This window comes from Oncorhynchus clarkii, chromosome 9 (genome assembly GCF_045791955.1).
Source record: "Oncorhynchus clarkii lewisi isolate Uvic-CL-2024 chromosome 9, UVic_Ocla_1.0, whole genome shotgun sequence".
Lineage (NCBI taxonomy): Eukaryota > Metazoa > Chordata > Actinopteri > Salmoniformes > Salmonidae > Oncorhynchus > Oncorhynchus clarkii.
In genome coordinates this window covers 69,279,052-69,298,791 of record NC_092155.1, presented here as the reverse complement: position 1 = coordinate 69,298,791, position 19,740 = coordinate 69,279,052, and the positions used below count along the sequence as shown (strand labels likewise).

Sequence of the window (19,740 nt, the reverse complement as noted above, 5' to 3'; positions counted from 1 at the left end):
GTTTGTAGAAAATGATATATTGGGTGTAAAAAAAAACACATTAAGAACACCTTCCTAATATTGAGTTGCGCACCCCCCCCCCCCCCCCCTTTCCCTCAGAACAGCCTCAATTGGTCGGGGCATGGACTCTACAAGGTGGCTAAAGCGTTCCACAGGGATGCTGGCCCATGTTGACTCCAATGCTTCCCACAGTTGTGTCAAGTTGGCTGGATGTCCTTTGGGTGGTGGACCATTCTTTATACACTCGGGAAACTGCGTGAAAAACCCAGCAGCATTGCCGTTCTTGACACAAACCGGTGCGCCTAGGGCCTACCACCATACCCCGTTCAAAGGCACTTACATATTTTGTCTTGCCCATTCACCCTCTGAATGGCACACAGACAATCCATGTCTCATTTGTCTCAAGGCTTAAAAATCCTTCTTTAACCGGACTCCTCCCCTTCATCTACACTGATTTTAAGTGGATTTAACAAGTGACATCAATAAGGGGATCATAACTTTCACCTGGATTCACCTGTCATGAAAAGTGCAGGTGTTCTTAATGTATTGAACACTCAGTGTACATTCCTTGAATTACCTCAAACCTCCATCTAAAGACTTGTCAAAATAGTCAGGAATGATTTGGTTAAGAGAGAAAGCAGATGAAGTGAAATGGAAGGCTCTTTTGGGTAGTGTGTTACGTTCAGTCACACCTACTTCCAAAGTCATTCATGACCGTTGTCCCACTAACTTGTATGCTAACCCTACTGTTAGTTACAGTAGCCATTTCATCAGGTATGTAAAATGTAAGGCTCTGTTGGTTATTCTGTTGATAGTCACAGGTCAGAAAAATTTTGTCATTGAGCCTACATGAGGTTCGTACAGTAATACAGCCTTCTTCAGTTGTGATACATCTCAGTATCACAGTAAGGCTCCGTTCACTCTATAAAAAAAACTACACCAGAGAGAGAGCCATTTCATTGGTCCTAGCTGGCAGAATTATTGATTAGAATCATGTTTTCTTTTCTGGCATTATTTTTCTCTGAAAGTAGTGTGAACGGACCCTACCTCCGCCTCCCTCGGTCAGTAGTGTGAACGGACCCTACCTCCGCCTCCCTCGGTCAGTAGTGTGAACGGACCCTACCACCACCTCCCTCAGTCAGTAGTGTGAACGGACCCTACCACCGCCTCCCTAAGTCAGTAGTGTGAACGGACCCTACCTCCGCCTCCCTCAGTCAGTAGTGTGAACGGACCCTACCACGGCCTCCCTCAGTCAGTAGTGTGAACGGACCCTACCACGGCCTCCCTCAGTCAGTAGTGTGAACGGACCCTACCACGGCCTCCCTCAGTCAGTAGTGTGATGGACCCTACCACGGCCTCCCTCAGTCAGTAGTGTGAACGGACCCTACCATGGCCTCCCTCAGTCAGTAGTGTGAACGGACCCTACCACGGCCTCCCTCAGTCAGTAGTGTGATGGACCCTACCACCGCCTCCCTCAGTCAGTAGTGTGAACGGACCCTACCTCCGCCTCCCTCAGTCAGTAGTGTGAACGGACCCTACCACCGCCTCCCTCAGTCAGTAGTGTGAACGGACCCTACCTCCCTCAGTCAGTAGTGTGAACGGACCCTACCTCCGCCTCCCTCAGTCAGTAGTGTGAACGGACCCTACCACGGCCTCCTTCAGTCAGTAGTGTGATGGACCCTACCACGGCCTCCCTCAGTCAGTAGTGTGAACGGACCCTACCACGGCCTCCCTCAGTCAGTAGTGTGAACGGACCCTACCTCCGCCTCCCTCAGTCAGTAGTGTGAACGGACCCTACCACGGCCTCCCTCAGTCAGTAGTGTGATGGACCCTACCACGGCCTCCCTCAGTCAGTAGTGTGAACGGACTCTACCACGGCCTCCCTCAGTCAGTAGTGTGAACGGACCCTACCACGGCCTCCCTCAGTCAGTAGTGTGATGGACCCTAACACAGTTCACTTCCTGGTGGGCGTGGCTGATCCGTCCTCCATGCCCCGGGCATACAAACGCACCAGCTGACCATGAACCCTGGGAGGGAGGGAAGAATGGAGGGAGGGACAGGACAACAAGGCAGATGAGGACAGGGTAGGAAAATGCAGCATTGACACGTCATACATCTAACTCCTGTGCTGGCTCAAATATTTTATTTCTCCTTATTTCTCCTTTCCAGCACGATTTCAGCAATGATGGTGAATGCATAACCAGGCTAGAGCAGCACAGCTTGGCTCAGCTCAATAGTATGAAAAGATTATTAGAGGCTTCAGGTTGGGCCTGAAGCAGAGCACTAAATGTACACTGAAACTCTGTCAGGTAAGTATTGATTTCCATCATGTGATAAGATGTCTCTTACCTGCAGAGGATCTCAGTGTGAGGAAGTATTTCTCCGTCACAGTTCCACACAGACACTGAAGGAGGCTTACTGCAGCACAGGCCACACAAGTCTTTCTTCCTCCTGTCATTCGCCGTCCCTTGCTCCTCTCCTCTTTCTACCAGGTGATGTTGGGAACCGCTCCGGCTTGTTCTCTCTCCCTCTTCCGCCATCCTGCCACCATTTACTGTCTCCCTCTCTTCATCCTCATCCTCCTTTTCTCCAGGTGGGAGAGAGAAACGTACTGCCTTCACGCGGTGGACATCCACGAAGGGCAGGTCAAACTTAGAAGGGAAGATGCATTAAGTGACTATCGAAAAACTATCAATCAAATACAGTAGCAACTTTTTCCTTTCATCACAATATGTTTCTTTTAGGCCTTTTAGTGCTGCAGCTAGATGTTACTCCCTCAGCAAGTGTTCCTGTCTTTCTCAGACCACAGATATTTCCATACTGTTATGTGGCATGCCAGTCCACATGGTACGATAGCGATCTAACAAGCAATATGGCTTCAGAATTTGGCCTTTTATCCAGGCTACAGTACTTGTGGAGGTTGTACCTACATAGTCCTAGGTTCAGGTTGGTTAGAATTAAAATGACCTGGCACCAGGTTAGAGTTACCTGGCACTGGGTTAGTTACCTGGCACTGGGTTAGAGTTACCTGGCACCGGGTTAGTTACCTGGCACCGGGTTAGTTACCTGGCACTGGGTTAGTTACCTGGCACCGGGTTAGTTACCTGGCACCGGGTTAGTTACCTGGCACTGGGTTAGTTACCTGGCACTGGGTTAGTTACCTGGCACCGGGTTAGTTACCTGGCACCGGGTTAGAGTTACCTGGCACTGGGTTAGGGTTACCTGGCACTGGGTTAGGGTTACCTGGCACTGGGTTAGGGTTACCTGGCACTGGGTTAGGGTTACCTGGCACTGGGTTAGGGTTACCTGGTCCTGTGTGCTGGTGTGTCTGTGTAGGAAGGTGAGGAACCCTAGGGGGTGTGTGTCCCGTACAATGATGAGGTCACCTGTCCCATCGGCCAGATGTGCAGAGGGGGACAGGCCCAGGGGACTGCGAGGACAGGAGCTGGACATACAGGTGAGGGACACAGCCTTGAACCGGCCCTCCACACTCACCCAATCACCTGCAGCACGAGGCAGAGAGAGCAGAGGAAGTTCTGTGACCGACCAGGGTTTGAACCCTGTTCTCCTGTATGCCACAATAGTTAGCCCACTGAGCTAAAGCCCAGTCATTAACTCTAGGAGCAAACATAAGTCTTCCAGTCTCAGGCAAAGTTACTCTTCACCTAAGCGCGGTTCATGGAATTGCGTTACATAGGATGTGTATAGACTTTTGCATAGACTGCATGTTTTTATAGACTTACCCTCTGAGTCGCTGCTGAACTGACTGAAGTGGGAGATGTAGTTGGAACTAGCATCTGGAGAGTGGGGGAACAGTCTCTCTGTGCTCTTAGAACACACACTGCACCTGGAACACCACACACACACACACACACATTACCAATGATTGCTCTTTTTTTTTTACAAGTGACATAGGTATAGCATACTGATAAATTCCAGTGGTGTAACAACAGCACCTGTTCCTGATAGCCATGCATTCCATTCATATGTGTATCGTCATCTTACTCTCCCTCACAGACCCTTGGGCTGGCTATCGATCACAGACTAAAGACAGGTACAGTCTTTCAAAGATACCGGTGTCCTTTTATATGTAGCATCTCCCAGTTCCTACCCTCCCTTACAGACCGGGGGGCAGTTCTTAGTCATGTCAGACTAAATAGATTGGGTACAGTCTTTCACCCAGGTAGGCTACAGTCTGCTTTCACAGACCAGGAGGTGCTGTCTCTCCTTTCGTCCAGATCAGGTTGCCCTAGGTTGGCATGGAATCCGCCCTCCTTAAGATACAGGACTACACCCGACACCTGGGTCTCTGTTGCAGGAGGAAGTGACTGAGGCTGAGGTTCTTCCCCAGGAGAAATTGAGGTCATGTCACTATAGCCTTCTGATGACGTAAAGTAGCCAGAACACTTTCTCCCAATGGAACAGTTGAGGTGATGATATCTAGGGCAACTGTTCCTATCAGGTCCTTACATTTGAGACAGGTAATGGTATCAGAAGTCCCTCTGTTAGCTTCAGTGAGTTGTTAATGCTGAGCTTATCATTATGTGGTTAAGAAGACACTCTGTCAATCACAACATTTAGAGGAGCATGTGCTAGTACGTATGTATTAGTTCCTATCTGTAACAAGGAAAGAGGAGGACCATCCTTCTTTTCTTCCCTGGGTAAGCCTTGTTTTGGATCAGTGTACCAGGCAGTGAGTGAGCGTTTTTATTCTCTGAGAAATATATATAGTTAGTTGCTACCCAGAGAGGCAGCGTGTGTTGTCCCTGGGGTTGGAGAGTTGGGGGTCTGCTGGTAGGTACTGAACTAGGCCTGCATAGCTCCTGTTACTCAGGTACACCATAGCACCTGGGGGAAGAGAGGGCGGGAGAGGGTTAGCAACCATCCTACAGATGTATGATCATACTTTGAGCCAATTTGCTTTACCAGGAAAATAATCCTGCAGCAACAGGAAATGTTAATTATTATGTGGATTATAATTCATTTACATTTTTCTAGGGGTTGATACATTTTTTTAGAAGGGAAAATAAAATCATGAAATGTCAGTGGAAATTACAAACTTCAGAAGCTACAAGTTTAAAGTTATCCTGCGGTGTACAAATTAAGATCCTACATCTGTATGGCTCTGATTCATACTGTAAACACAGAGAAACTCTATCCTCACTACCTCTCACTCTAACTGGTATGCAACACTATATATGAATGTTCTGTCATTATGCATGTTGTCATTATAGACATGATTTTCCTTTTACAGCTTGTGATATGTAGTGAATGACACAACGGTGTGTCACCCAGGTCCAAGTCATCCAGGTTCTGAGGCAGCAAAGCCTCCCCACACCATCATACCACCATGCTGACCATTGGTGTGAGGTTCTTACTGTGGAATGCAGTGTTTGGTTTTTGCCAGACATAATGAGACCCATTTCGTCCAGCAAGTTGACTCAAGTTTGCCAAAAAGCACCTGGATGATCATCAAGACTCCTGGAAGAATGTTCTATGGACAGATGAGTCAAAAGTATAACTTTTTGGACTACATGGATCCCATTATGCCTGGCGAAAACCAAACACTGCATTCCACAGTAAGACCCTTATCCCAACAGTAAAGCATGGTAGTGGTGGTAGTGTGATGGTGATGCTTTTCAGCCTCAGTCAGGACCTGGATGACTGAGAGGGGGCAAATACTTTTTCACAGATCTCTAGATATATATGTAGCTACAGTGGGGCAAAAAAGTATTTAGTCAGCCACCAATTGTGCAAGTTCTCCCACTTAAAAAGATGAGAGAGGCCTGTAATTTTCATCATAGGTACATTTCAACTATGACAGACAAAATGAGGGGAAAAAAATCCAGAAAATCACATTGTAGGATTTTTAATGAATTTATTTGCAAATTATGGTGGAAAATGAGTATTTGGTCAATAACAAAAGTTTATCTCAATGCTTTGTTATATACCCTTTGTTGTCAATGACTGAGGTCAAACGTTTTCTGTAAGTTTTCTGTAATTCCTCCATGCAGATCTCCTCTAGAGCAGTGATGTTTTGGCGCTGTTGCTGGGCAACACGGACTTTCAACTCCCTCCAAAGATTTTCTATGGGGTTGAGATCTGGAGACTGGCTAGGCCACTCCAGGACCTTGAAATGCTTCTTACGAAGCCACTCCTTTGTTGCCCGGGCTGTGTGTTTGGGATCATTGTCATGCTGAAAGACCAAGCCACGTTTCATCTTCAATGCCCTTGCTGATGGAAGGAGGTTTTCACTCAAAATCTCACGATACATGGCCCCATTCAATTTTTCCTTTACACGGGTCAGTCGTCCTGGTCCCTTTGCAGAAAAACAGCCCCAAAGCATGATGTTTCCACCCCCATGCTTCACAGTAGGTATGGTGTTCTTTGGATGCAACTCAGCATTCTTTGTCCTCCAAACACGACGAGTTGAGTTTTTACCAAAAAGTTATATTTTGGTTTCATCTGACCATATGACATTCTCCCAATCTTCTTCTGGATCATCCAAATGCTCTCTAGCAAACTTCAGACGGGCCTGGACATGTACTGGCTTAAGCAGGGGGACACGGCTGGCACTGCAGGATTTGAGTCCCTGGCGGCGTAGTGTGTTACTGATGGTAGGCTTTGTTACTTTGGTGCCAGCTCTCTGCAGGTCATTCACTAGGTCCCCCCGTGTGGTTCTGGGATTTTTGCTCACTGTTCTTGTGATCATTTTGACCCCACGGGGTGAGATCTTGCGTGGAGCCCCAGATCGAGGGAGATTATCAGTGGTCTTGTATGTCTTCCATTGATTTCTTCAAACCAAGCTGCTTATCTATTGCAGATTCAGTCTTCCCAGCCTGGTGCAGGTCTACAATTTTGTTTCTGGTGTCCTTTGACAGCTCTTTGGTCTTGGCCATAGTGGAGTTTGGAGTGTGACTGTTTGAGGTTGTGGACAGGTGTCTTTTATACTGATAACAAGTTCAAACAGGTGCCATTAAAACAGGTAACAAGTGGAGGACAGAGGAGCCTCTTAAAGAAGAAATTACAGGTCTGTTAGAGCCAGAAATATTGCTTGTTTGTAGGTGACCAAATACTAATTTTCCACCATAATTTGCAAATAATTTCATTAAAAATCCTACAATGTGATTTTCTGGATTTTTTTTTCTAATTTTGCCTGTCATAGTTGAAGTGACCTGTGATGAAAATTACAGGCCTCTCTCATCTTTTTAAGTGGGAAAACTTGCACAATTGGTGGCTGACTAAATACTTTTTTGACCCAATGTGTATACAGTACCAGTCAAAAGTTTGGACACACCTACTCATTCAAGGGTTTTCTTTATTTGTACTATTTTTAGAGGAGCATGTGCTAGTAAGTATGTATTAGTTCCTCTCTGTAACAAGTAAAGACGAGGATTTTCTACATTGTAGAATAATAATGAAGACATCAAAACTATAAAATAACACAGAATCATGTAGTAACCAAAAAAGTTAAACAAATCAAAATAGATTTTAGATTTTAGATTCTTCAAAGTAGCCAACATATGCCTTGATGACAGCTTTGCACACTCTTGGCATTCTCTCAACCAGCTTCAACACTGGAGACCCCCAGGGGTGCATGCTCAGTCCCCTCCTGTTCTCCCTGTTCACCCACGACTGCATGGCCAGGCACAACTCCAACACCATCATTACGTTTGCAGACGACACAACAGTGGTAGGCCTGATCACTGACAACGACGAGACAGCCTATAGGGAGGAGGTCAGAGACCTGGCCGGGTGGTGCCAGAATAACAACCTATCCCTCAACGTAACCAAGACTAAGAAGATGATTGTGGACTGCAGGAAAAGGAGGACACGCCCCCATTCTCATCGACGGGGCTGTATGGAGCAGGTTGAAAGCTTCAAGTTCCTTGGTATCCACATCACCAACAAACTAGAATGGTCCAAATACACCAAGACAGTCGTGAAGAGGGCACGACAAAACCTATTCCCCCTCAGGAAACTAAAAAGATTTGGCATGGGTCTGGAGATCCTCAAAAGGTTCTACAGCTGCAACATCGAGAGCATCACTGCCTGGTACGGCAATTGCTCGGCCTCCGACCGCAAGGCACTACAAAGGGTAGTGCGTACGGCCCATTACATCACTGGGGCTAAGCTGCCTGCCATCCAGGACCTCTACACCAGGCGGTGTTAGAGGAAGGCCCTAAAAATTGTCCCCAGCCAACCCAGTCATAAACTGTTCTCTCTACTACCACATGGCAAGCGGTACCGGAGTGCCAAGTCTAGGACAAAAAGGCTTCTCAACAGTTTTTACCCTCAAGCCATAAGACTCCTGAACAGGTAATCAAATGGCTACCCTGACTATTTGCTTTGTGTGCCCCCCCAGCCCCTCTTTAACGCTGCTGCTACTCTCTGTTTATTGTATATGCATAGTCACTTTATATAAATGAATGTACATATGTACATGGCTACTTTGAAGAATCTCAAATCTAAAATATATTTTTATTTGTTTAACACATTTTTGGTTACTACATGATTTCATATGTGTTATTTCATAGTTTTGATGTCTCCACTATTATTCTACAATGTAGTAAATGTAGTAATAAAACAATTAATAAGAAAAACCCTTGAATGAGTAGCTGTGTCCAAACATTTGACTGGTACTGTATGTCTGCAATATTAGACCATGTGAAGCTGATGGTACTCAGCATCGCCTCATACATAGTGACTGCATCACATTATGCCAATAATCACAATAATGCACACCTCCTCGTCTATGATTGCTTGAATTTTTCGTTCCATACCTGAATAGTCATATCGGAGAGGCCCCATCCAGCGGTGTCTCTCACTTTCAGCCAGCACGTCTCCATAGAACCCGTATCCTACCAGAGACACAGAGTAACGCACCAGAGACGAGCGGTGGTGGACGGAACACACGTCCAGAGGCTGAGAGTCTCCTGCAATGGGTTGTCGGAATGTGGAGGACAAGGTAGATCATGATTTAGATCATGATTTTGAATATTGACATTAACGTCACAATTCTGCTGCTCTTGTTAAATAATGATGCTGCTTATGACTAAAGTTGCTGCTTGTGGCTCCTCTAAATTGATGCTTTTCACATCTTATGCAGTGCGACTAACAGGAGCAATTAAGGTTAAGTACCTTGCTTATGGGCACATCGATAGATTTTTCAACTAGTCTGCTCAGGGACTCGAACCTGCAACCTCCCGGTTACTTAAAATGTTTTATTTCACCTTTATTTAACCAGGTAAGCTAGTTGAGAACAAGTTCTCATTTACAACTGTGACCTGGCCAAGATAAAGCAAAGTAGTGCGACAGAAACAACAACACAGAGTTACATATGGAATAAATAAGTGTACAGTCAATAACACAATAGAAAAAAAAGAAAGTATATATACAGTCTGTGCAAATGGCATGAGGTGGTAAGGCAATAAATAGGCCATAGTAGCAAAGTAATTACAATTTAGCAGATTAACACTGGAGTGATAGATGATCAGATGATGGTGTGTAAGTAGTGATACTGGTGTGCAAAAGAGCAGCAAAGTAAATAAAAACAATATGGGGATGAGGTAGGTAGATTGGGTGGGCTATTTACAGATGGACTATGTACAGCTGCAGCGATCGGTTAGCTGCTCAGATAGCTGATGTTTAAAGTTAGTGAGGGAAATGTAAGTCTCCAGCTTCGGCCATTTTTTTTTTTTCAATTCGTTCCAGTCACTGGCAGCAGAGAACTGGAAGGAAAGGCGACCAAAGGAGGTGTTGGCTTTGGGGATGACCAATGAAATATACCTGCTGGAGCGCATGCTACGGGTGGGTGTTATCGTGACCAGTGAGCTGAGATAAGGCAGAGCTTTACCTAGCATAGACTTATAGATGACCTGTAGCCAATGGGTCTGGCGACGAATATATAGCAAGGGCCAGCCAACTTGAACATACAGGTCGCAGTGGTGGGTGGTATACTGGCTCAATGATTAAACACTAGGCTACCTGCTTCCTCAGTGGCTAAAGATATTGGCTAAATATGAGTTTAAGCTACACAAGATAACAAAGTCAAGTATAATGTAATCTAAAATGTGTTATTTGTTATTAAATGTGTTTTTAATTTATATTTATGTCTCACCAATGATAATGTGCAGTGCAGAGGTCACTGGGTCATTGACTCCCACAGTGGCAAAACACACGCAGTCTGTGGAGCCTGAGGAGAGAACACACAGACTCATATCAGTCTCATATCAGATGCAACTATATAGTCAGGGTGAATCTTTAAGTGTTTTCTCGATTCCTTGTCTCCTCCCTCGTCAAAATTTCAGAAGGGCGCGAAGAGCACATCAGGGAACGTTCACTTTCTTTGCGGAAGGACTTCTGAGATCAACCAAATGCATTTAATTCTTTATCAATGATGTCTCTCACCTGCAGGAATGATGCCAATGTGAAGGTCACATGACTGTAGGGAGGGGTCATGCTCCGATAACCCCGCCTCCTGCTGTGTTCGGCCAATCACACCGTGCAGCAGCTCACTGAACATTCCATCCCCGCCCACACATACCACACTGAGGTAGGGACAAACATAAACAAACAGTGATGTGGTGAAACCCAATCCCAGGCTAAACCTGAAATGTAATGCACTACTCAATACTCCCTATATAGTGCACTTCTTTTGAACAGAGTCCTAAGGGCCTTACTACTTTTGACCAGAGCCCTCATCAAAAGGGGTGAATAGGATAGCATTTCGTGATTGGCTGCCATAGTGTTGCTGTTAACATGACAACATTGAAATGTCTGACATACCCATCGAAACCAGTCAGGTCTTTCTTCAGTATGTGGTCTCTCGCCTGGTTGGCCCGCTCTGTCACTGAATGACAAAAACAAAGCAGAATTTGTTTTACTATTAGAAATACAGCAATATACCATGTTATAATACAGCAATATACCATGTTATAATACAGCAATATACCATGTTATAATACAGCAATATACCATGTTATAATACAGCAATAGACCATGTTATTATATAGCAATAGACCATGTATTTATGAGCATAATCACCACACAATGATAATTAGCCTGCTACTGACAAACCCCGAAACAAACTTAACTACCAGTTCTATCGGTTTGTCAATAAGTCACAGGATTTTCTGCATCACTATTGTTTCACACGGGTCTCACCTACAACATGAGAGCTGACCCCTGCCAGCTCAAATAGTGGGGCCACTAGAGAGTGATAGATCTCCCTCCCTTGTTTCTTTCCTCCGAACGGGTTGATGAACACCAACAACCTGTGAGGACGAGAGGGGCCTGAGAGAGGAGAGGAAGATGGACCGATCAAAAGAGCATATCAAAAGAAGAGTGGAGACAGAGTGGATCCATGGAAAACAGGCAGATGGGGGGGGGGGGGGGTTAGAATTGCACTACTTTTGTGATTTAAAAAAAATATTCTAAAAACAATACTGGAGGATGTGTTTTTGCATTGCCTTTTGACCCTAACAGGATAAATACATTTAATCTTATCATAAATCTTATCTCAGGACAAGTGAAGTTATCCTTACTGTGTGTTTTGAGGGCAATCCTCAGCTGGGTCATCCATTGGTCTCTGAGGTCCCTGCTGGAACAGCTGAACTGGGTCCTGCCCAGGCGCCATAGCAACCCATAGGAACTACCGTTGCTGCTACGCTTCACATAGAACACTGCAAAACAGGGAGGGAGGGAGGGGGAGGGAGGGAGGGAGGGGGAGAGAAGGAGGGAGGGAGGGACACCAGGAAATTGCTTTTGTTTGATTTTGTGTTGTGTCTAATCTCGGCTCCCAGAACTAAATATCTTGCTGTGTCTGTTACCAGAGACTGTGTGCCTGACCTTGGGGCAGTAACATAACTCACCTGTGAAGTCTCTGTCTGTGTCTTCAGAAACTGACCTCTGGGGCAGAACCTCCACATGCCCCTCCTCCACAGCAACAATCTCCGACACTGGTACTGAAACTAGGATCCCACAGGCACAGTATGACATTGAAACTTGTATTACATAAGCCCTGCTTATACCTGGTGATAACATGCGTCCGTTGTCCTGATCTTGTCCACATTCTGATTGTGCTCACATTTTTAGACAGACGTAGATGATTAAAAGACACATTGTGATCTGATCTTCCTTACCACCTCCAGAAGTAGTTAGGCACACATTTTGTCTGGATATCAATCAACAGATTGCATACAGGGAGGAACCATCTAATATGGTCACAATGCGGACACAGTGGACATGTAAGAGACACATTTTAATACAATGTGTAGATGCTACAAACCTTAGTCAGATAGTGATTGGGTCATATTGATCAGCTCACCAAACTCACATGTTATAGCAAGGTGTTAACGAGGCTACACGCACACACACAAACTGGTAAATATTTTGCTTATATTGAGCTCATGTGGCTATTAATTAAAGGACACATTGGATAGTGTGTGTGTGTGTGTGTGTGTGTGTGTGTGTGTGTGTGTGTGTGTGTGTGTGTGTGTGTGTTTTCTAGTGTTTCATGTTAGTGCTGTATAACTTGTTGTTCACCTTTACAGGAAAAGGGACATTCTTCATGAGTGAAATACAGAGTACCTATAATATTTTGTTTTTTTTATACCAATTTCTCTGAAACACACACTAATTACTAGCCTACTAATTTTACAGAATGGATAGAATTCATTTCATTTTACCACTAGCATGTAGCCTATTTACATCATTTTCCACTTACATGCCGTCTCCAAGACAGGTTTGGTGACTTTCTATTAGTGATACATAGCACACATTCACTCTACTCAAAACAACATGCATGCTGTGTGATGCCAGTGTGATTGAAGGATTACCATATGAGGCTAGTCAAGTCTTCTTTTTATTTACTCTATTTTAAGAGTGAATGAGATTGTTATGCAGTTATTACTAGGCAACCTAAGATAAAATCCTATCTAAATCCTATATGAGCCTACATCAAAGTGTATTTAAAAGTAATGTATATAATGAAATGTCTACAATTAGAATGAGATGCCATGCACGGCGAAAGTGATGGATAAAATTATACAAAGGACTCACCGGTCTTGTCACGGTTCTTCTTATCGAGCTCAGTCCAGTTGAGGTGCCATTCGGTAAGGGCTGCCCGGTAACGTTTCTTACCAACCCATAGACTGGACTCCAACTGTACTAGATCTACATCCATACTATATGTATCTCTACAAACGACGTCTATAGTATAGATAGACAGGATTGTAGTTCTCTATCTCACTATCACAGAAGAATGTAGGCAACCGAAGAACAATTTATTTTAGAAATGATTCAAATAATTCAATATTACCGCATATTAAAATTATACACTCTCCAGATACAAGCTCCACTCTGAAAACAAGATCTTAAAGTGTTGTTTAAATACCATAAAGGTCTGATAAGATTAATGAGAAACTTTTTTGTATCTGTAAAGTCCAGGTCTTTAGGTTAACGCGCTTGTCAGTGACAGATAGGCTTCATCTCTAAAAATATTTTGGTTTCCTTATATCCCTCTCCCACCTGTCGTTAATATTTGCATGCTACTCTCTGATTGGCTGCTACTACTCACGTTGCAGGTAATTAGCATAAGATCCTGTCATGCCAAAATATTGGATTTCTTTGACTCTTTGAACTGCTCTGTATGAAATATCTTACATTTCAAAAGCCTGTTTCATTTTTTTTTTGCCAACTCTACTCTTTATAGACCAAACGGAATGAACTTGAATTGAACTGAGAAGTTGCCTAATCATGTTGACTTAAATTACCATTAAAACAATTTGATTGATTTATGGTAGCTCATCCTGCGTGTGCCAGGTAACACAGTTGTCCCGGCGCACCGAGCAAACTAATCAAGTGTGCCTTCTCTGATATGTCCGTCAAAATGCTTTCCTGTCCACATTGGGTGTTGGAGGTTCTATTTCATTATTTCTGCCGTAGCCAGTCCAATCCCATGCAACTAGATGCGGGACTCACCTCTGAACCCCTTCCGGTTTATCGCATGCTTCCCCTTCAATTTAGCTAGCTAACATATCTGAAACATAATATATAGACAACGTTAGGAGTTCATAAAACACTTTGGTTCCATAATTTATAAATTTCATCATCTGAAATTGTGACGGTCGAAGAAAACATGAATATTCGCAACGCGAGGGTAAGTGAACCGCCGAGTCGACCATGCAACACTGTGTTAGCATGCTAACAAACGTTACCCAGCTACCTAGCCACCCATCCCTAATAATAACAATGCAAGGCTCTGTGATAGCTCCACGTTTGCTTGTCAAGTCAAACTGCTGCTAGCTTATTTAGCTAATACGTAAATGGATTGATACTATGGTAGCTAGCAGGATACACAGTGAACAAGAGTAGCTAGTTCAACTTCAAGTGTAGTTCCGTTCAAATCAAATCAAATGTATTTGTCACATACACATGCTTAGCAGATGTTAATGCGAGTGTAGCGAAATGCTTGTACTTCTAGTTCCGACAATGCAGCAATAACCAACGAGTAATCTAAACTAACAATTCCAAAACTACTACCTTATACACACAAGTGTAAAGGGAAAAATAATATGTACATAAAGATATATGAATGAGTGATGGTACAGAACGGCATAGGCAAGATGGTATCGAGTACAGTATATACATATGAGACGAGTAATGTAGGGTATGTAAACATTATATTAAGTAGCATTGTTTAAATGGCTAGTGATATATTTTTACATCAATTTCCATTATTAAAGTGGCTGGAGTTGAGTCAGTGTGTTGGCAGCAGCCACTCAATGTTAGTGGTGGCTGTTTAACAGTCTGATGGCCTTGAGATAGAAGCTGTTTTTCAGTCTCTCGGTCCCTGCTTTGATGCACCTGTACTGACCTCGCCTTCTGGATGATAGCAGGGTGAACAGGCAGTGGCTCTGGTGGTTGTTGTCCTTGATGATCTTTATGTCCTTCCTGTGACATTGGGTGGTGGAGGTGTCCTGGAGGGCAGGTGGTTTGCCCCCGGTGATGCGTTGTGCAGACCTCCCTACCCTTTGGAGAGACTTACGGTTGTGGGCGAAGCAGTTGCCATACCAGGCGGTGATACAGCCCGTCAGGATGCTCTCAATTGTGCATCTGTAGAAGTTTGTGAGTGCTTTTGGTGACAAGCCAAATTTCTTCAGCCTCCTGAGGTTGAAGAGGCGCTGCTGCGCCTTCTTCACGACGCTGTCTGTGTGGATGGGCCAATTCAGGTTGTCCGTGATGTGTACGCCGAGGAACTTAACTTACTATCCTCTCCACTACTGTCCCGTCGATGTGGATAGGGGGGTGCTCCCTCTGCTGTTTCCTGAACAATCATCTCCTTTGTTTTGTTGATGTTGAGTGTGAGGTTATTTTCCTGACACCACACTCCGAGGGCCCTCACCTCCTCCCTGCAGGCCGTCTCGTCGTTGTTGGTAATCAAGCCTACCACTGTAGTGTTGTCCGCAAACTTGATGATTGATTTGGAGGCGTGCATGGCCACGCAGTCGTGGGTGAACAGGGAGTACAGGAGAGGGCTCAGAACGCACCCTTGTGGGGCCCCAGTGTTGAGGATCAGCGTGGTGGAGATGTTGTTACCTACCCTCACCTCACAGGGGCGGCCCGTTAGGAAGTCCAGTACCCAGTTGCACAGGGCGGGGTTGAGAAAACAGAACGGGAACTGTGGAGTCATATTCCCTACTGATACATCCAAATGATGGTCTCTGCTGCAGAATTCAAATGTATCCAGAGGTTGTTTATTTTATTTATTTTTACCTTATTTAACCAGGGATTGTTTGCAGTGCTACAATCGCAATCAATGTCCATGTATAATGTGTTGATCCTATTCCCCGCTCGTTAGCTAGCTAGTAAATTTAGTGACTTTTGGATTGAATCCGTGTCCAGACATGACATCTCTTCTAGTTGTACCTTTTCTCACGTGTAGTAGTGCCATTGTTTCAATCAGTGTCCAAACCATTGACATGTCTTGTTCTGTTTTCTCAGCCGGAGGACCTTATGAACATGCAGCACTGCAACCTGCTGTGTCTCCCAGAGAACTACCAGATGAAATACTACTTCTACCATGGACTGTCCTGGCCACAGGTTAATATGGCTTCCTCTTCATCATCACACATCTCCATCGCCACCTCATTCATATCTCTTGAGTCAAGTCATTGTTCTTGCATTCAATCAGTCAAAAATGTCATCTAACTCATCAAGAGGAATGAGAAACATTTGATTTAGGTCTAGCTAGTTGTTACTAGATGTCTGTGCATCTAACATCACCTTTTTGTTCGTCTTTCAGCTCTCCTACATCGCTGAGGATGAGAATGGCAAAATAGTGGGATATGTTTTGGCCAAGATGTGAGTATACCTGAACTACAGAGCTTATCTCATGCCATTGTTTATCAGTGTCTATCAAGCTCTCACTCTTTGTGTGGCATGCAGGGAGGAGGATCCAGATGATGTCCCCCATGGTCACATCACATCCCTGGTGAGTCTTGGTTCTGTACTGTTCATTGTAGTGCTTTGTAGCTTCAACATGGGATAGGCAGTAGGCTATGGAGGAGCTTGGAGAAGGACGAGGGGACCTCTCATCTGCAGCACTTGTCAGGTTGTTTAGTGGTTGTTGAGTGACAGGAAGGATTGTTAACAAATGTTTGGATTGTGTCTGTCCGTCTCTCAGGCTGTCAAGCGCTCACACAGACGTCTGGGTCTGGCTCAGAAGCTGATGGATCAAGCCAGCCGAGCTATGATTGAAAACTTCAACGCCAAATATGTCTCACTTCATGTCCGGAAAAGGTAGTGCAGTGTGCTGGATGTCTGTGTTGGACTTCAATAAGATGGTTCCATTTGTAGTCATTTGTATATTGCTCTTCGATAAGAATTTCCAGATTAGTTGTTGTAATGGAATGCTAAATACGCATCACTCTCCTGTTGTCAAGAGAAGTATAGACAAAATAATTTGAATACAGTGAGACATTGTTTTTCAGACCATTCTTAATGTGACTTGTGTGGTTTTATCCTGTTGATCTGTATCTGTAGTTTTTTGGTTCACAAAGCACTTGAATTGCATCCATTTCATGTTCTCCTACTGCAGTAACCGAGCAGCCTTGCACCTGTACTCCAACACACTGAAATTCCAGTAAGTAACATGAAGCTCCTCCTAACTTGTTTAAACGAACCCTCCTAAAGCAAGTGCTTATGTAAAGGTAGACGTTGCTTGTCAGCCTCGTAGTCAAAGTGAGGTTGTCTCGGGAACTGTGGAGTCATATTCCCTACTGATACATCCAAATGATGGTCTCTGCTGCAGAATTCAAATGTATCCAGAGGTTGTTTATTTTATTTATTTTTCCCTTATTTAACCAGGGATTGTTTGCAGTGCTACAATCGCAATCAATGTCCATGTATCATGTGTTGATCCTATTCCCCACTCACATTCTAATCATTTTCATTCATCTCCAAAGGATTAGTGAAATAGAGCCCAAGTACTATGCAGATGGGGAGGATGCCTATGCCATGAAGAGAGACCTAGCTCACATGGCTGATGAGGTGAGTTTTAACTCCTATCCTTCTTTCCAGCAGCATGGCTTGATAGTGTTTTGAATACATTGGATCCTCTCTGCCGTAAGGGTAAGGTCAACCTTTCACCAAACCCTTAAGAGAGACACCCCCACACACTGCAGTCTTTTCTGTCTATAGGTCCCACAGTTGAGGAAGCCAGGAGTGAAGGCACTGGGTCAGGAGACCCTTACTGCCACGACCACACCCGGTGACCAGGAGAAAGAGGGAGAGAGGGACAGTGGCGGAGAGAGCAAAGAACTCAGTGAAGTTAGCGAAGCAACAGAGAGCACAGACGTCAAAGATTCATCCTCCGATTCACAATGACTCTGACCTCTTTAGTAGCCATTTTTAAATTTCACCATGAAAGTTACTTATTACACTTTTTATCTCTTTCCAAATAGGAAAAAACTGATTTGACTTCAGTCTTCACCCGGTGTTCATCTTCAACTATTCACCTCAGTTACTTTGTATATTTTACCTTCACACCGTACAGGAACATATTTGACCTTTACACCGTACAGGAACATATTTTACCTTCACACCGTACAGGAACATATTTGACCTTTACACCGTACAGGAACATATTTGACCTTTACACCGTACAGGAACATATTTGACCTTTACACCGTACAGGAACATATTTGACCTTTACACCGTACAGGAACATATTTGACCTTTACACCGTACAGGAACATATTTGACCTTTACACCGTACAGGAACATATTTGACCTTTACACCGTACAGGAACATATTTTACCTTTACACCGTACAGGAACATATTTTACCTTTACACCGTACAGGAACATATTTTACCTTTACACCGTACAGGAACATATTTTATCTTCACACCGTACAGGAACATATTTGACCTTTACACCGTACAGGAACATATTTGACCTTTACACCGTACAGGAACATATTTTACCTTTACACCGTACAGGAACATATTTGACCTTTACACCGTACAGGAACATATTTGACCTTTACACCGTACAGGAACATATTTGACCTTTACACCGTACAGGAACATATTTTACCTTCACACCGTACAGGAACATTTTTTACCTTCAGTGTACATAGAGTAATATATTATACCTTTACAGTGTACACCATACAGTAATATATTTGACCTTTACAGTGTACACTCTACAGTAATATATTATCTTTACGGTGTACACCGCACCGTAATATTTTACTTTACACTGTACAGTAATATATTTTACCTTTAGAGCATACACCGTACAGTAATAGTTTTTTTCCCATAACTTTCTCTGTTGTCATTAGTGACAAACAAAGCAAATTGAGAATTGGTTGAAAGGAATGTTTTTGGAACTGGAATGAAAATGGATTTTGAGCTAAAATTCACGACTGGTTCCATAAGTTTAAAAAATATATATATATATTTGATGTTGTCACTAGTACTTCATGGTCGGCCACCCCACCCATGAAATCATAACCAGTGTTTTTGGATGTGTCTAAATCAGGTCTGTTAAGTATTCTTCAAAATAAAAGTTTCAAGTAATACATTTTGTAGTGTATTTCTTTGCGTACTAGATGCCCAGTAAAATGTAACAAAATATTTTGAGAAATTCTTAGTGACCAATAGATAATAGCGTTTTTGCAACCAGCACTCATAAACGAGTCTTACATTTTGATTGCTGCCGGTAGAAATGTAATGAATAGAGCTGACAAAGTCCATATTTTACTTGACTGAGAAGCATGTGTTGCACAGAACAAACTAAGCATGCAGGTCTGTTCCTTTCTTCAATAGAACTGACCAAACAGACAGAGATATGATAGGAACAAACCCAGAGCATCTATCACCTTCACACACGTGTATTTAGCCTGCCTTGTGGTGCTATCTTTCTCACACACATTTTAAGCTCTCTAGGCTAGATGGGACGCTACCGTCACACCTGACCAACATCTGGTGAAATGGCAGAGTGCCAAATTCAAATGAAATTACTATAAATATTAACCTCTTCATCCTACCCCCTCCTTTTTCGAACATTCTGTTAAAAATCGCGCAACATTTCAGCGTCCTGCTACTCATGCCAGGAATATAGTATATGCATATGATTAGTATGTGTGGATAGAAAACACTCTGAAGTTTCTAAAACTGGTTAAATCACGGCTGTGACTATAACAGAGCGTGTGTTTCATCGAAAAGCGCA

The 19,740-nt window shown here is 43.7% G+C and overlaps 2 protein-coding genes across 2 annotated transcripts; one reads left to right on the top strand and one right to left on the bottom strand.

The window, feature by feature from the left end:
- Window positions 1-839: 839 nt before the first annotated feature.
- Window positions 840-13,433, bottom strand: LOC139417380 (ceramide kinase-like). Its single transcript, XM_071166649.1, has 14 exons — window positions 13,063-13,433; window positions 11,874-11,972; window positions 11,547-11,684; window positions 11,167-11,295; window positions 10,789-10,852; window positions 10,411-10,550; window positions 10,121-10,195; window positions 8,784-8,936; window positions 4,743-4,848; window positions 3,744-3,847; window positions 3,307-3,503; window positions 2,350-2,651; window positions 1,389-2,027; window positions 840-1,047 (listed from the first exon to the last, which is right to left on the bottom strand). Exons 1-13 carry the CDS (start codon window positions 13,184-13,186, stop codon window positions 1,955-1,957), a joined length of 1,704 nt encoding a protein of 567 aa, XP_071022750.1. The 5' UTR covers window positions 13,187-13,433; the 3' UTR covers window positions 840-1,047; window positions 1,389-1,954.
- Window positions 13,434-13,959: 526 nt separating this feature from the next.
- LOC139417379 (N-alpha-acetyltransferase 10-like) lies at window positions 13,960-19,090 on the top strand. Its single transcript, XM_071166648.1, has 8 exons — window positions 13,960-14,161; window positions 16,006-16,104; window positions 16,307-16,365; window positions 16,450-16,495; window positions 16,688-16,803; window positions 17,102-17,146; window positions 17,469-17,553; window positions 17,704-19,090. The coding sequence occupies exons 1-8, from the start codon at window positions 14,141-14,143 to the stop codon at window positions 17,887-17,889; spliced, it is 657 nt and encodes a 218-aa protein (XP_071022749.1). The 5' UTR covers window positions 13,960-14,140; the 3' UTR covers window positions 17,890-19,090.
- The last annotated feature ends 650 nt before the right edge of the window (window positions 19,091-19,740 follow it).

Excerpts from the sequence above, each read along its gene's own strand:
- LOC139417380 (XM_071166649.1), bottom strand. The coding sequence starts at position 13,186 with ATGGATGTAGATCTAGTACAGTTGGAGTCCAGTCTATGGGTTGGTAAG. Across the intron at positions 10,551-10,788 it reads GACCTGACTGGTTTCGATGG|TGTGGTATGTGTGGGCGGGG; the intron begins GTATGTCAGACA and ends TCCCTACCTCAG. Across the intron at positions 3,504-3,743 it reads GTTCAGCAGCGACTCAGAGG|GTGATTGGGTGAGTGTGGAG; the intron begins GTAAGTCTATAA and ends CTCGTGCTGCAG.
- LOC139417379 (XM_071166648.1), top strand. The coding sequence starts at position 14,141 with ATGAATATTCGCAACGCGAGG. Across the intron at positions 16,366-16,449 it reads GGATATGTTTTGGCCAAGAT|GGAGGAGGATCCAGATGATG; the intron begins GTGAGTATACCT and ends TGTGGCATGCAG. Across the intron at positions 16,496-16,687 it reads ATGGTCACATCACATCCCTG|GCTGTCAAGCGCTCACACAG; the intron begins GTGAGTCTTGGT and ends TCCGTCTCTCAG.